The 13,548-nt window shown below is 63.0% G+C and overlaps 1 protein-coding gene across 25 annotated transcripts in view; it reads right to left on the bottom strand.

Annotated features, from left to right (window-relative positions):
- MTA1 (metastasis associated 1) overlaps positions 1-13,548 on the bottom strand; it is a 55,677-nt gene continuing 42,129 nt past the window's right edge. For 8 of the 25 annotated variants that reach the window (XM_005562403.4, XM_005562407.4, XM_065547546.1 and 5 more), the window contains 14 exons: positions 11,463-11,565; positions 10,603-10,702; positions 10,108-10,296; positions 7,883-7,957; positions 7,239-7,297; positions 6,665-6,780; positions 6,245-6,396; positions 5,950-6,139; positions 5,633-5,722; positions 4,234-4,386; positions 4,045-4,080; positions 1,294-1,325; positions 737-888; positions 1-664 (listed from right to left, as the gene is read on the bottom strand). In XM_005562403.4, coding sequence (XP_005562460.1) covers positions 514-664; positions 737-888; positions 1,294-1,325; positions 4,045-4,080; positions 4,234-4,386; positions 5,633-5,722; positions 5,950-6,139; positions 6,245-6,396; positions 6,665-6,780; positions 7,239-7,297; positions 7,883-7,957; positions 10,108-10,296; positions 10,603-10,702; positions 11,463-11,565 — 1,598 coding nt within the window. In that variant the 3' untranslated portion in view covers positions 1-513. Of the gene's footprint in view, positions 665-736; positions 889-1,293; positions 1,326-2,439; positions 4,081-4,233; positions 4,387-5,632; positions 5,723-5,949; positions 6,140-6,244; positions 6,397-6,664; positions 6,781-7,238; positions 7,298-7,882; positions 7,958-10,107; positions 10,297-10,602; positions 10,703-11,462; positions 11,566-13,548 lie in introns of all 25 variants that reach the window. The other 17 variants (XR_012416196.1, XR_012416198.1, XR_012416197.1 and 14 more) reach the window with 5 other exon arrangements.

The raw sequence follows: 13,548 nt of genomic DNA, 5'->3' as shown, positions 1-13,548 counted from the left end.
TTGGTTTTTTCCTTTTTATAAGATTTTTTTTCTTTGTTTTTGTTTAATATGAAAATTACTTGAAAAGACAAGGGCCAACCCCGCCAGGCAGCTCGGCCGGCCGCGGCCGCACGATCCTAACATTCCAGGTGTAAGTTACAGAGCTCAAGTTCATCTACAAAAAAAGTAATAAAAATAAAATTTAAAATGGCACCTTCAACAGAACACAACAAAACCTTAGGGCCCGGCCTCCGGGCAAAAGGCCCCGCAGCACAGGGGCACGGGGTGGCCCCTCATCTCCGCTCCAGCCAAAAAGTAAACACAAAGCTAAAAACGACACCTCCTTGGCATTCTCGGAATAAGTTAGCCGCGCTTTTCCTCTCCTCCCCCAGTGTCCGCCAAGGAGCGCGTTTCTCTGCAGGTGAGGGCGGGAGGTGGGGCACTACCAAACTGAGGGGCGGGCGGCGGGCTGGCTGGGAAGGGGCCGCGTGGGCAGGCGAGGGGCGGGGGGGCAGCCGCAGGTGGGGGCAGCCCCTAGTCCTCGATGACAATGGGCTCGTCGTTGACGGGCGCAGGCGGCGGCGGCCGCAGCGGCAGGGCCTGGCTCTGGCGCAGGGCGATGGGCTTGTAGGGCCGGCGGGCAGCACGCTTGGTTTCCGAGGATGAGAGCAGCTTGCGGATCTTCCTGTGGGCAGAGGTGGCGGTGAGGGCCGGGACGCTGTGCAGAGCCCTCCCGCCTGCCCTGGGAAGGCCCCACCTGGTCTCCTCGGTGGCCATGTAGAACACGTCATCCGGGGCATCGATCCAGTTCATCCGCCGCCGCTTGACTGGGGGCAGGGAGCCCCCCCGGATCAGGCGCACTTTGGTGGGGTAGGACTTCCCGTTGAGCAGGAGGTTCCGGCTTGGTCCCTGCAGAGGGGGTGTGATTCCTGGGCAGCCGGCCAAGGGCCAGCTCCACTTCAACTGCAGGGCTCCCGCTGGGAGGGGCCACGAGCCAAGGTACCGGGCCTGGCCGACCCCCACCACCCCAGGGAGCTCCACGGACCCCCAGCCTGGCCCAGGGCAGCCCTGAGGGCTGGTCGGCCCCACACCGCTGGGCCTGGCTCAGGGGCCATGGCCCCCACATGCTGCAGCCCCTCGGTCTTGCCAGGCCTCTTGGAAGCTTCCACGTGGCACCCGGCAGGGCTGGCCGGGCCTCTTCGCAACACCCCAGAGAGCCATGCGGTGCACACGGGTGAGCACACGGTACCCCAGAGAGCCATGCGGTGCACACGGGTGAGCACACGGTACCCCATCATGGGCTGTTCCTCTTACCATGTGCCTGGTCTGTCCGTGGTTTGCCAGACCTAACGAGAAATGGAGAAGAGAAATGAGGCCCGGAGACAGCGCGTCCTGCACTCCCACGCGTCCTGCACTCCCACCACCCGCTGCGGCCTCGGCCACCTTGGACAATGGGCCGGGGCCACCTGCCAACCAAGCCACAGCCCACACCCAGGATGGGCCTGGGGGCTTCGCCTCCCTGGGTCCTGGGCCGCCTGGTGGCCCCACAGCTCTCTGGCCAGAGACACATTGGCTTGGCTCCACGCAGGAGGCCAGGAGCCTTGGACCTGACAGCCGCTTCCCTGCATAGGGGCCGGGCTGCCCACCCACTTGCCCACCTGTACCGAGACAAGCAAAGCCTCACAAGGCTGTCCGTCCAGCAGCAGCACAAGCCCCTCTGCAGGGCACCCACACCATGGCTGGCACTGCCCCACCAGGAGGCTGGGCTTCTTCCCAAGGCTCCAAGAGAGCCGCCAGCCCTGGCCAGAAACAGGTCACCACCCACTGCACCGGCTGGGCCCGAGCCACCCTGGCATGTGCTCGGGGATGGGGTGCCAGAGACCTCTGACTTCCCACCGTGCAGGGTGAGGAGCCCAAGGGGCACTGCGGGAGTTGGGCCAAGAGGCGGGGTCCATGCTCCTGGTCACCCCCAGCTGGGCCCAGGACCGCGGCTGCTCTCCCCCACTCCCCTGCCTGTGAGTGTGAGTGTGGGTGTGTGCATGTGGGAGCTGGTCCCAGGATGGCTCGGCTCCCAGCAGGACCAGCCCAGAGAGGACAGGACATCATACTCAACTCAGTTAGGTGCCAGGGCCCAGGGGCATCGGAGCAACCTGCCAGCTCCAAAAATGCTGCTTAGCTGAGGCCCGTCCCTTAAGCAACAGAAGCGGCTTGTCCAGCCCCTCCCCACCTGGAGCCGCCTCCTAACTCGGGGCACTCCCCTGACCCGCCTCCTAACTCGGGGCCCTGGAGCCCTGGGTCAGCCTTTCCCTACCAGTTTGCTTAGCTCTGCCGGGCAGGGTCGGGTGGGGGCCCAGGTGCCTGATCCACAGCGCTCCTGAACAGGAGCCGCCATACCTCAGGGCACCTGCCAAAGACCAAGGCCCAGTGCCCAGGGCTGGCCAGTAGCACAAAACTACTTACCCAGGTAAGTGCCTACCAGAGCGGTGGACGGCAGAGGGAAGAAAACACACGCTTTAGGTTAGTGAGCCACACGCACCCATCTGCAGGCCCCGCAGGTGGGGACAGAGCAGCAGTCTGCACGGGCAAATGGCCGGGTTAGAGCACTAGGGCCCCGTGCTGTGGGCAGGCTCAGCTCACGCCTACCCGGGCTGGACAGAGACCCCATCTCATGTGTGCCAATGCCCCCGGGCGGCACCTTCACCCAGCCAGCCCCCTCCAGCGCCCAGGTCCTGGCCATTACACGTCAGGACAGGCGCTTCCTCTGTGGCTGACCCCTCTGAGCCCAGGGCCTGCCCAGCCAGGCGGCGAGTGGTGGTACTCTCTCACAACCACCGCACAGCTGGGACTGACGTGTGCAGTGTGGAAAATTCAGTGGGAATAAATAAGCTTTTATCTAACTTGCTGGTTAACCGCTTTTCACAAAACAGAACAAAAAGTTCGAAGGTGCCTGCTGACAAGGACTCCCTCCTGTTTCCACCAGTTCTCATGGGGCTGTTTCCCGCCATTGGGAACAGACCAGTAAAGCCAGCCCACAGTGGGCTGGCCCTGGGCCCAGGACCAGGCAACGGGGGCAGCCCAATACCAGATGGCTGGGAGGGCGCCCCAGGAAAGGAGGGGGGCTGGGGTGAGACAGACACACCGCCAAGGGCGGTCGGGCAGAGGCTGCACAGACAGGCCAGGGGTGCGTGTCCAGACAGGTGGAGATGGCGGAGCCTGGCACCCGATCTCAGGCCCACCCTGCGCTGCAGCCAGCGTGCTGACCCCGCGGGACGTGCTTGCCAGGGCACCTGGCAGCCTTGAGAGAATGCCCTGAGGGGACAAGGCTGGCTGGGCTGGACGGCCACTGCCCATATCCACCTCCAGGTCCCCACGCCGGCCCTGCTGCCCTGGCCAGCACCCTCCGGGAAAGCCGCCTGAGGAAGGGGCCCCAGGCACATCCACACTGGCAGGCCCAGCACGTGCACCCCCGGAGGCCCAGGCCTGGGTGCACACCCGGGCCCCACACACCTGGCCCCCCATGCTGGGCTTGGTCCTATCTGCTCTTCCCCGAGGGGCCTGGGGTCCCACAGCCCCTGCTCCAACCAACCAGCACAGAGCACCTGAGCCAATTCTCCAACAGAAGTCACCAATGTGTGCAAGCTCAGTAGCCCACAACCCGCACAGACACCCCCGACCATTCCCTCCCCACTGTCCCGCCTGGCAGGCGCACGAAAGGATTGCAGGCACAGCACGGGCGGCCCCAGGAGCTGAGGCTGGCAGCATGCGGGCAGTCACAGCGCGATGGCAGACAGCGCAGGCAGGGGCGCCAGGGCCACACGTGCCAGGACAGTCCACTGACAGGGTGTGGGGCCAGGGGGCCGAGGGCCAGATGCCTGGGCTCAGGGGGTCTTCACCAAGGGACCAGTGATGTCAGGAGGAACGTGGGGGACTGGGCTGTGGCCGGGCTCACGTGGACTGCCCCAAGCATGGGCCCTGGGCCGCCCGCCGCGGGGACACACTCAGCAGCACAGCACAGGCATCACGGGCGGGGCTGGCGCAGCGCCCGCCCGCGGCCCCAGGCCTTACCCCTACTGGGCATCAAGAGGCGCTTCTTCATGTTGCCTGGCAGCGCCGGGGTGGGAGAGAGGGAGAGAAGACAGCGTCAGCACGCACCGCGGGTGCCCCGGGCGGGGGCGGGCCGGACTCACCGGGCGGGGAGGGCCACACTCACCGGGTGGGGCAGGCCCGGATTCACCGGGCGAGGGGGCCACTCACCGTCCACCCCGTTGTGCTGCTCATAGCTGCGCTTGCCCAGGATGGTGGGGGAGCCGTTGTTGATGACAGGGGCCGCCTTGGCGGGCGTCAGGCTGCTGAGCACGCTGGACACACTCTTCACGGGGTCAGGCTTCGGGGGACGGGGGTGGGTCTCTGCCAGGAATGACAGGCAGAGCGAGTCGCCTCTGCCTGGCAGGGGATAGGCAGGCAGGCCCAGGCTCCAGCCCTCATGGTTCTGGGATACGACCAGGAACCAAGCTCCACGCGGCCCCCACCCCTGAGGCCCCATCCTGACTGGGCTGGAAGCAGGGAGGTCACCACAGAGCCAGGAGCCCAGGAGCACCAAGTGCTCTCCCGCAAGACGTGTGCCCAGGCCAATCCTGCACCTAGAGAGCAGGGAGACCACCTGGCAGGGGCCAGGCCCCTCACCCCCGCACAACAGGATCCATACACAGGCCCGTGAGCACAACACCTATTCAACAGCCCCCATGTCCAGGCCTCCGGAGCTGCTGGTGGAGGGCTGGCTGCTGGTCAGACAGCGAACCGACCATCCAGCCAGCCTGGCCAGGGACACAGCTGCTGAGGACCAGCCCTGATACCAGCCACCTCTTCCCACAGGACAGGGGCCACGACCCCAAACAGGGAGCAATGCCAAAGCCACTTGAATCGCAGAGCACACGTGGTTCATGGCTCTGGAATGTCCTTCTCAGGACAGTCACCCTGTGTCAGGAGAGCAGATACACAAGCCCACTCGAGCCCAGCAAATGGGGGAGGCCCCCCACCGCCACCACAAATGTCTGGCCCAGCCCCCAAGCTGCTTCTGGCTGGGCCAGGGTAGCTGGCTGAGGTTCTCAGGTATCCTCAGACCCTCAAAGATAAGGGAACCCCTGCCTGAGGCTGCTTGCCAGGTGTGCACCTCCCCCTGCCGAGGGCCTACAGAGGCCTGAGTGCTGCCCCTGTGGAGTGGGCATGGCTCGGGAATATGCTCCCTGTAGGCAGCAGGTGCAACCCTGCCTTAGTGGCATTACAGGCAGGGGTGTGCGCTGCCCAAACCCTACACCCTCAGGCTCCAGGGACGATCAGAACACAGGGAACGGTAGCGAGGCTGGCAGGGAAGCCCCCTGGGTGTGCCTTGAGGAGGCTGGTCCCGCAGAAGACAGGGCGGCAGCCACTCTGCACTGGGCCCCGTCAAGACCCCAGGAGCAGAAAGCAGCCGGGGTCCCAGTGGGTCGGCCTGAGCCTGGCACGGGGCAGAGTACCTCAAAAGGACAGTTCCAGGCCCTGTGGGGCTGTCCAGGAGCTCCTAGCTAGAGAAGGCTGGGAGCACCAGTGCATCAGCTTGGGTCAGAAGCTGCCTGCAGGCAGCATTAGGAGCCCCCATCGCGCCTGGACTGCTCACCAAGATACCGGAGCACGGCTTCCAGCGGCTTGCGCACCGCCTGCTTCAGCACCAGTGGGCTCTGGGAGGCTTCGGGCAGCCGCGCCGTGCCTGCGGGGTACCACACAGTGTGAGGGGTGGGGCATCCCCAGGGAGCACGGGACCCTGCCTGCGCCTTGACCTGGGAGCCCTCACTGCGCTCGGCCGTCAGCACCAAGGAGGAAATGGGGCTCCCTGAGATGAGAACTCCCAGTGGGGCTACAGGCTGGGCCCCAAGGTTGCTGTTCCCTCCCCACTGCCTGCAGCAACAGAGTGAGCGGGGCGTTGGGATGACTCACACTCGGCCTTGATGGCCGCGCTGTTGATGGGCAGGTAGGGGTGCCGCGCGGCATGCCATGGGCGCAGGATCTCACGGCACAGGCGCCGGGCGATCCGTGTCAGCTTCGTTGTGTGCAGATAGAAGGCCTGCCTGGTCTTCATGGCGAACTTGGGGCTCCCGCTGCTCCGGGCTGGGAGGCCGTGGGGACTCTGCGGAAGGGGGCATAACCGCCCCGACACAGTGCCATGACCGGGGGCCGAGGACCCGCAGGGCTGACACACTCGCGGCAGGCAGGGCGGATGTCCCCCCCTTACCATGTTACTGCGGTTTGGTCCTGGCCTCTCTCCATCTAACCGGGTTGGCATTTTCAAGCCACCATATTTCTTCCAATATGTCCAACAAGATGCGCAGAGACGACACTGCATGTTAGGGGGACCCCAAGAATACCACTGGTAAGACTGTGTGGCTACGGACAACAAAGTTGGAAATAGACGGATTCTTAAGCAGAACCAGCGATGTCAGAGTATTCCCCACCACCCCCACGCCGGCCGCCCCACCCGCCAGGCACCGCCGCACATTCCCCAAGGCTCTCCCAACCACATCCCTGGGACGCAGCCCCCCATCATCAGTGGGCCCCTCCCAGGCTGGGCCACGCTGGAGCCCTCAGGGCCAACACAGGCACCACGGCCCACAGGCGGGTGTGCGGTGTGCCCCCGGCCATCCAGGGCACTTACTGTAACAGCTCTCGCAGGCCCGGCCAGCGCCAGGGCTCTGGCCCGGTGCTCCCGTGCCATTCACCACACCGGCCTTGACGTTGTTGACGCTGATTTGGTTCGGATTTGGCTTGTTACTTAAAGAGATAAAGGAGAGAAGAGAGGAGTTGCAGGAGCACAAACCTCAAGGGCCCATCTGCCCAGCACGCACCGCGGCTGATCACCCCTCGTCCAGAACCATGTCCTCGCACCCCCCTCGGCCTCAGCAGTTCCTGGGAGCCACTGCTGAGGTCTGAGCTGTTTTCCAGGCCCCCGTGCTCCCCCTAGCATGGAGCCCAGCTCAGGGACTGAACCCTGGCGGTGTGGGTTGGAATCCCAATGCCCCCTTACTGACCAGGAGGCCAGGACGACGGAGACACGGCCATCGCGTCTGCAGCCAGAACCCCCCAGCCCTGCGCCGCCCTCACAGGGGCTGCCCTAACTTTCCCAGCCTCTGAGCCTGAGTTTCCTCGGGACCCGCCTGGCCCCGGCACCCTGTGCCCACCCTCCCTGGCCCCCAGGGCCACGAGGACCACGGCTGTAAGGGCACACTTACTAGTTGGGAATATAAACTTGCTTTAACTTGCTCTCAGCTTCAGCTGCTTTCAAGCGTTTCTTAAAACAAAAGAGAAGGTCAGAGGTCAGCGGGCTAGGCCCAGGTTGGGGCTGTGGTGCAGACAGGCTGGAGGCCACGGAGAGGAGAGCGCCAATGGGGAGGAGAGCCCCAGTGGAAAGGAGAGCGCCAATGGGGAGGAGAGCCCCAGTGGAAAGGAGAGCGCCAATGGGGAGGAGAGCCCCAGTGGAAAGGAGAGCGCCAATGGGGAGGAGAGCGCCAATGGGAAGGAGAGCGCCAATGGGGAGGAGAGAGCCAGTGGGGAGGAGAGCCCCAGTGGAAAGGAGAGCGCCAATGGGGAGGAGAGAGCCAGTGGAGAGGAGAGCGCCAATGGGGAGGAGAGAGCCAGTGGGGAGGAGAGCGCCAATGGGGAGGAGAGCGCCAATGGGGAGGAGAGCCCCAGTGGAAAGGAGAGCGCCAATGGGGAGGAGAGCGCCAGTGGAAAGGAGAGCGCCAATGGGGAGGAGAGCGCCAGTGGAGAGGAGAGCCGGGCCAGGGACTCAGCAGCACGCCCACCTGCTGGGAGAGGATGGGGCGCAGGACGCGGAGGTGGCGTGCCCCGGGCACTGAGCGGCAGGCGGGCTTACCTGCTGCACGTATCTGTCGGTGGTCTTCCACATGTAGTAGTACTCAATGATGCTGGTCAGAGACTTCCACGGGAGCTGGGTGGGAGGAGGCGTGTCACCCAAGCAGGAAGGGGCAGGAGGTAGGCACATCATGAGGGCAGGGGCAGGGCTGCGGCCAGAAAGCCACAGAGGGGGCAGGAGGTGGGAGGGCAAGGTGTGCTTGGTGCGCTGAGGCCAGGCCCCTGCTGGCAGGCAGGTGCAGAGGGAAGCTGATGAAGTGGGTACCCCCTGCCAGATGCCAAAACACAGTGACGCCAGGGGAAGAGGAGCTGACACAGGGTCAAGGTGGAGATCTTGCTGAGGTGGCACTGACAACCCAGCCTCCAGCCTCCATCTCAGCCTTTTTTTTTTTTTTTTGAGATGGAGTCTCTCTGTCACCCAGGCTGGCGTGCTGTAGTGTGATCTTGGCTCACTGCAACCTCCGTCTCCTGGGTTCAAGCGATTCTCTTGCCTCAGCCTCCTGAGTAGCTGGGACTACAGATACGTGCCACCACGCCTGGCTAATTTTTGTATTTTTAGTAGAGATGGGGCTTCACCATGTTGGCCAGGCTGGTCTCGAACTCCTGACCTCAAGTGATCCACCCGCCTCGGCCTCCCAAATGGGATTACAGGCGTGAGTCACCATGACCGGCCATCTCAGCCATTTTTGTTTTTGTCACCCAGGCTGGAGTGCAGTGGCACAATCTCGGCTCATAGCAACCTCCACCTCCCCAGGTTCAAGCGATTCCCCTGCCTCTGTCTCCCAAGTAGCTCGGACTACAGGCGCCGCCACCACACCCAGCCAATTTTTGCATTTTTAGTAGACACAGGGTTTTACAGGTTTTACTGTGTCACATGTTGGCCAGGATGGTCTCGATCTCCTGACCTCATGATCCTCCTGCCTCGACCTCCCAAAGTGGTGGGATTACAGGCGTGAGCCACTGTGCCCGGCCTGTGGCATGGATTTAAGAAACCTGTCTTATTAAATAAGGGTTCAGATAGTTCCTCAGTCTGGTCCACTGCATCTGGCAGGAAGGAAGAGCAGGGCCTGCTCCCTCGACACAGCCCCGAAGCTGCAGCCTCCTGACCCCACGCCTGGACTCGGCCCCGCAGCCACAGCCCCGAGCGCTGCCTCGCTAGGCTCACGTGGACTCAGCACTGGGGTCTCCTCTGCTGGAACCATGTGCAGCAGGGTCTCCCTCAAATTCTGCCCTCGTCTGAGCCAGTTGGTGAATTTTGTTTCTAGCCCTCATCCTCTTGTCTGAACATGTTCTGCTCATCTTGGTTAGATTTTAAGCCTGGAGAAATCCATATCCGCCTTGGAGAGGCCACTGCCCCAGTCAAGGACTCCTCCCGAGCCTGGCCAAGCTCTCCCCTTGGCCAGAGGCCCCCCCACAAAGCTGCATTCCTGCCTCACGGCTGGCTGCTGTCCCTCCTCTTCATGTCTAGGCACCCTACCCAACCCCATGTTTGTTTCTTCCGAATTCCAGATGCCCCTCCAGTCTCTGCTACGCTGGCCTGTGCGCTGCGGCGTGGATGGTGCTTTTCATCAGACAGCAGCAACCTCGCCGTGTCCTGGCCCTTTGGGGCTCCTCCCTGCCCTGCCACAGGCTCCACCTCCCCAGGGCTGATGGTCGGGGGTCCCACCACCTCCACGTGGGGATGCCCTTCTAACAGATCAGTTTAAACATATTTTAGGAAGGCTGACGGTGGGAGGATGGGGTTCCTGAGGTAGAGGTACAGGGAAGGGGAGACCCCATACCATGAAGACCCTCTCGGCCTGTTGCTGGGCCAAACTCACATGAGACAGAAAACAAGGACATGAGGAAACAGAGGTTCAGCTTAGTCAAAAACAAAGCAAAACCAAGGCTGGGGCTGGAGGGGGCGGCAAGGAAGGGAAAGTCTCTGTGAGGACACCCTGGCCTCCGTCACCTGGGCCAACCCTTATCCTTATCACGCAGTGGTGGTAGCAGCGTGGCTCTCTATGCCCAGGCCCCACCAGTGCCCCCGCGCCGTCTGCTGAACCAGTGTGACAGGACTGTGGTGGCCGAGCACAGCTGAGACAGAACTCATGCAGCTCCATACAGGGAATCAGGGCGCAGGACAGGCTCCCTCAGGGCAGGGGGGGACGTGGACCCCACGCCCCCACAGCCCACCTGGAGATGGGCATGGTCAGCCACTCCCACATCGCCACCCACGGTACTCACAAAATCTTGCTGAATGTCCGTGAAATCCTTCCCATATTTTTCCAGGGCTTCCTCGAAAAGGTTGGCCTCTGACGCAGACCACTCCTCCATCTCATCCCTGCAGAGCACGGGCCCGCCCTGTGGCACCAGCGCTGAGATGGCCTTGGAGATGTCATAGATGTTCTTGTGGAGAGTGTCCATGGCATGGAACTGAGGCAGGAGATAGCAGGGTCACCTGGGCCAAGGTGGCTTTCCTGCACCTGTGGCATGGCAACCCTCCCTCAGGGCCTCAAGGATCCCCTGCTGCAGGACCAGGCAGCACAGCCCTCCCTGCACCCTCAGGACAGTCTGGCTGAGCCTGGGATGGATAGGAAAGGCCAGTCCAGGTGGGACAGCACCTCTGCGGGGGTCCTGAATACCTGGAGCAGGTGCTGGGTCCAGGTAGGAGGAAGGGCACAGCCACTCTGGGCCGTGGGTCACTCCAGGTCTCAGCTGTCCCACCCTAGGCCCACTTACCAGGGTGATGTCTCGGGAGGCAGCTGCGGCACTCATGTGCAGGCTGGGCTGTCGGACGGAGCTGCTGCAGTCCAGGGCCCGTGCGAAGGTGCCCACGGAGCTGGGGAAAGGAGATGCGCTGACCAGTGTCAGCCGAGCAGGGGCTCCACCCAGGCACACCGCTCCCCAGGCACCATGGACCAGGGGCCACGGCTGAGCAGGGGCTCCACCCAGGCACACCGCTCCACAGGCGCCAGGGACCAGGGCACCATGGGCAGCAGGGACAAACTGCACGGGCATCGCAGGGAGCAGCCCACAGGTGGCAAGGATTCCTTGTGTCTTGGGCCCCAGGATGGGGAGTGGGGCCCAGCACCCACCCAAGAACCCACGTGTCTGACTGAAGGCATCCTGATAAGACTGGCAATCGCCTTGGGGCTTCTTTTGGGGTTTTCTCCACCTCCTAGGCTGCTGGCAGGGAAGGTGCATGGTCCTCTCCTGGGCCTCGAACTTCCCCCCACCCCAGGGGTCTGCCTGGGCTGCAGCTGCTCTGCTCCCTGACCAGGCCCAGCCCACTTGCTCCCAGCGGCCCAGGAGTGGGACAGCGCCTCTGGCCCATCCTGGGAAAGTCCCATTAGGGACACATGGGTGGGCACACAGGCCCGCCCCCGAAAAGGGCCGCCCTTCTATTTAACAAAGAGCCTGGGCCCAGCGCTCGCGAGCCTCTCTGGGAACTGCTAGCAGGGTGTCAGGGCCGCAACGCATGGGCTTCATGTTGGGATATGGGATCCAAGACTGTCACGTCCCCAACACCCACCACAGGGCAGGGAGAACAGGAGCTCCAGGCACCACCCCTGCTGGTCTTGCCCGGGAGCAGGACTCACCGGGCCACTACCAGGAACTGGTCGATCTGCTTGTCTGTGAGTGGGTTGTGCGCCTCCCACACCTTGGTCTCCAGCTTGGACTGGTCTCGGCCGTCCTCCTCGCCTACAGAGAGAAGTGTGGCCTTTCTGAGACAGGGTCCCCCAGCGCGCCGGGTCGCGCCTCTCCTCCCCAGGCACACGGAGCTGCTGGGATGGGGAAGGGGAAGGGTTGCAGGGCCCCATAGGTGAGGCCAGGGTGCAAGGCTGGACGGAGGCTGTTGCACACACAAGTACACGCATGCACACTTGGCACAGAGTGGCCTCTCAACCCGGGGATGGGGTGCACACGCAAGGGGCCTCTCAGCCCGCCCAGAATGCACGGCTTCAAGAACTGTGGCCACAAGAGATGGGAAGGTTGGTTTGCAAATTTAAATCAAGCTCTTTATTTATTTATTATTATCATTATTTTTTGAGATGGAGTCTCACTCTGTTGCCCAGGCTGGAGTGCAGTGGTGCGATCTCGGCTCACTGCAACCTCCACCTCCCAGGTTCAAGCGATTCTCCTGCCTCAGCCTCCTGAGTAGCTGGGACCACAGGCACCGACACCACACCCAGCTAATTTTTGTATTTTGAGTAGACACGGAGTTTCACCATGTTTCCCAGACTGGTCTCAAACTCTTCACTTCAGGTGATCCACTCACCTTGGCCTCCCAAAGTGCTGGGATCGTAGGCATGAGCCACTGTGCCCGGCCCAAGCTTTTTATTTTGAGATACTCGGATTCACATGGTGTTGCAAGAGGGCCCTGCCACATCCCAACAGCAGGCAGACCACCTCCAGAGACCTTCTGGGGGCACAGGCTCCCTCCTGGCCCCTCTTCCACCCTGGCAAGTTCTGGGGCAGCTGCTCTAAACCCGGCATAGCCAGAGCCGGGGGGCAGCGGGGGGGCGCCTCTGGGGTCACCAGTTGTTTCCTGTCTTCTGGGAGCTGGGACGATGGAGAACTCAAGGCTGGTGAGGAGGCCACCTGACGCCTGCAGTTGGCCAGGGCCAGCAGGGTTTCTGACAAAACAGTCTTTTACTCGCAAAAAAACAAGACTGTGGTGTTGGGAGACGCCCTCAGGAGAATGTGCGTCTGAGCATGGCCGAGCCTGACTCCCAGGGAGGACTCGGAGAAAGTTCCACAATTGTCCTCTGTCCCCTCTCCAGCCTCCACGGCTCAGCGCAGGGTGCCAGGCTCAGACTCTGCAGGCGGCTCCCCTCTGGCCCCGGGCAGCACCGAGGCTCCTGACCAAGGACCCCGGAGTGTGGGGCCGCCCTCCACCGGGGCGCCTGGCTACAGGTCCAGCATGGAAAGAGCTCTTGAGACTAGAAAGTCCCCAAGGAAACACTACCCTCGCTAAGGGGCACTGGCTCCCAGACCCTGCCCTGAGGGCTGGGCGTCCTGGGCCGTGTGTCCAGGGAGGGTCAGGCCTTGCGGCCTCTAGGAAACAATGCCTGGCCAGTCTCAGAGGACGGGGTCAGCCAGGGAAGCGCAGTGCTGCCGAGGGAGGGGCCGCTGCATGGCCCTGGAGGTGAAGGGCCTGGGCTGTGTGAACCAGTGAGGAGGGCTGGGGGGTCTTCAGCCTGGTGTGGACTCCTCACCTTGGCTCAGGGGTACCCTGGGGAAGCTGGGGTCCAGCTCCCTGACTGCCAAGAAGCTGAGCCTTGGTGTGAACCACGCAAGCCACAGTGTATGCTTACCGCTGGTCACGACGGTCACACTCCCTTTGACGTTTCAAACTCACTAAAGGCAGGTGCACAGCTAGTGTGCAATTTTCCATCACTCAAGAGGGACACGGCCTCCTGGAGGTGGGGAAGGCTCTGGAAGCCACGTCTCAGCCCCACATGAGCTTGTGGGATCCCTGGCCCTTGCACCAGCGGCCCAAAAGCCAAGGAACGGCAGGGCAGTGGGGAAGGCAGCGTGGGGAGGAGGAGGTCGGCTCCTGCGGCTGGCTCAGGCTGGTGGACCCTTAGTCCCATCGCCCCAGGCCCTACAGAGCTCTGCCAGGTCTCTGCAGGTCGGATCTCAACCCTGTGTACACGGGAGGATGGGGGCACCTCAAGGCCC

Source organism: Macaca fascicularis, chromosome 7 (assembly GCF_037993035.2).
Source record: "Macaca fascicularis isolate 582-1 chromosome 7, T2T-MFA8v1.1".
NCBI classification, from domain to species: Eukaryota; Metazoa; Chordata; class Mammalia; order Primates; family Cercopithecidae; genus Macaca; species Macaca fascicularis.
This window is presented reverse-complemented; position numbering and strand designations above follow the sequence as displayed.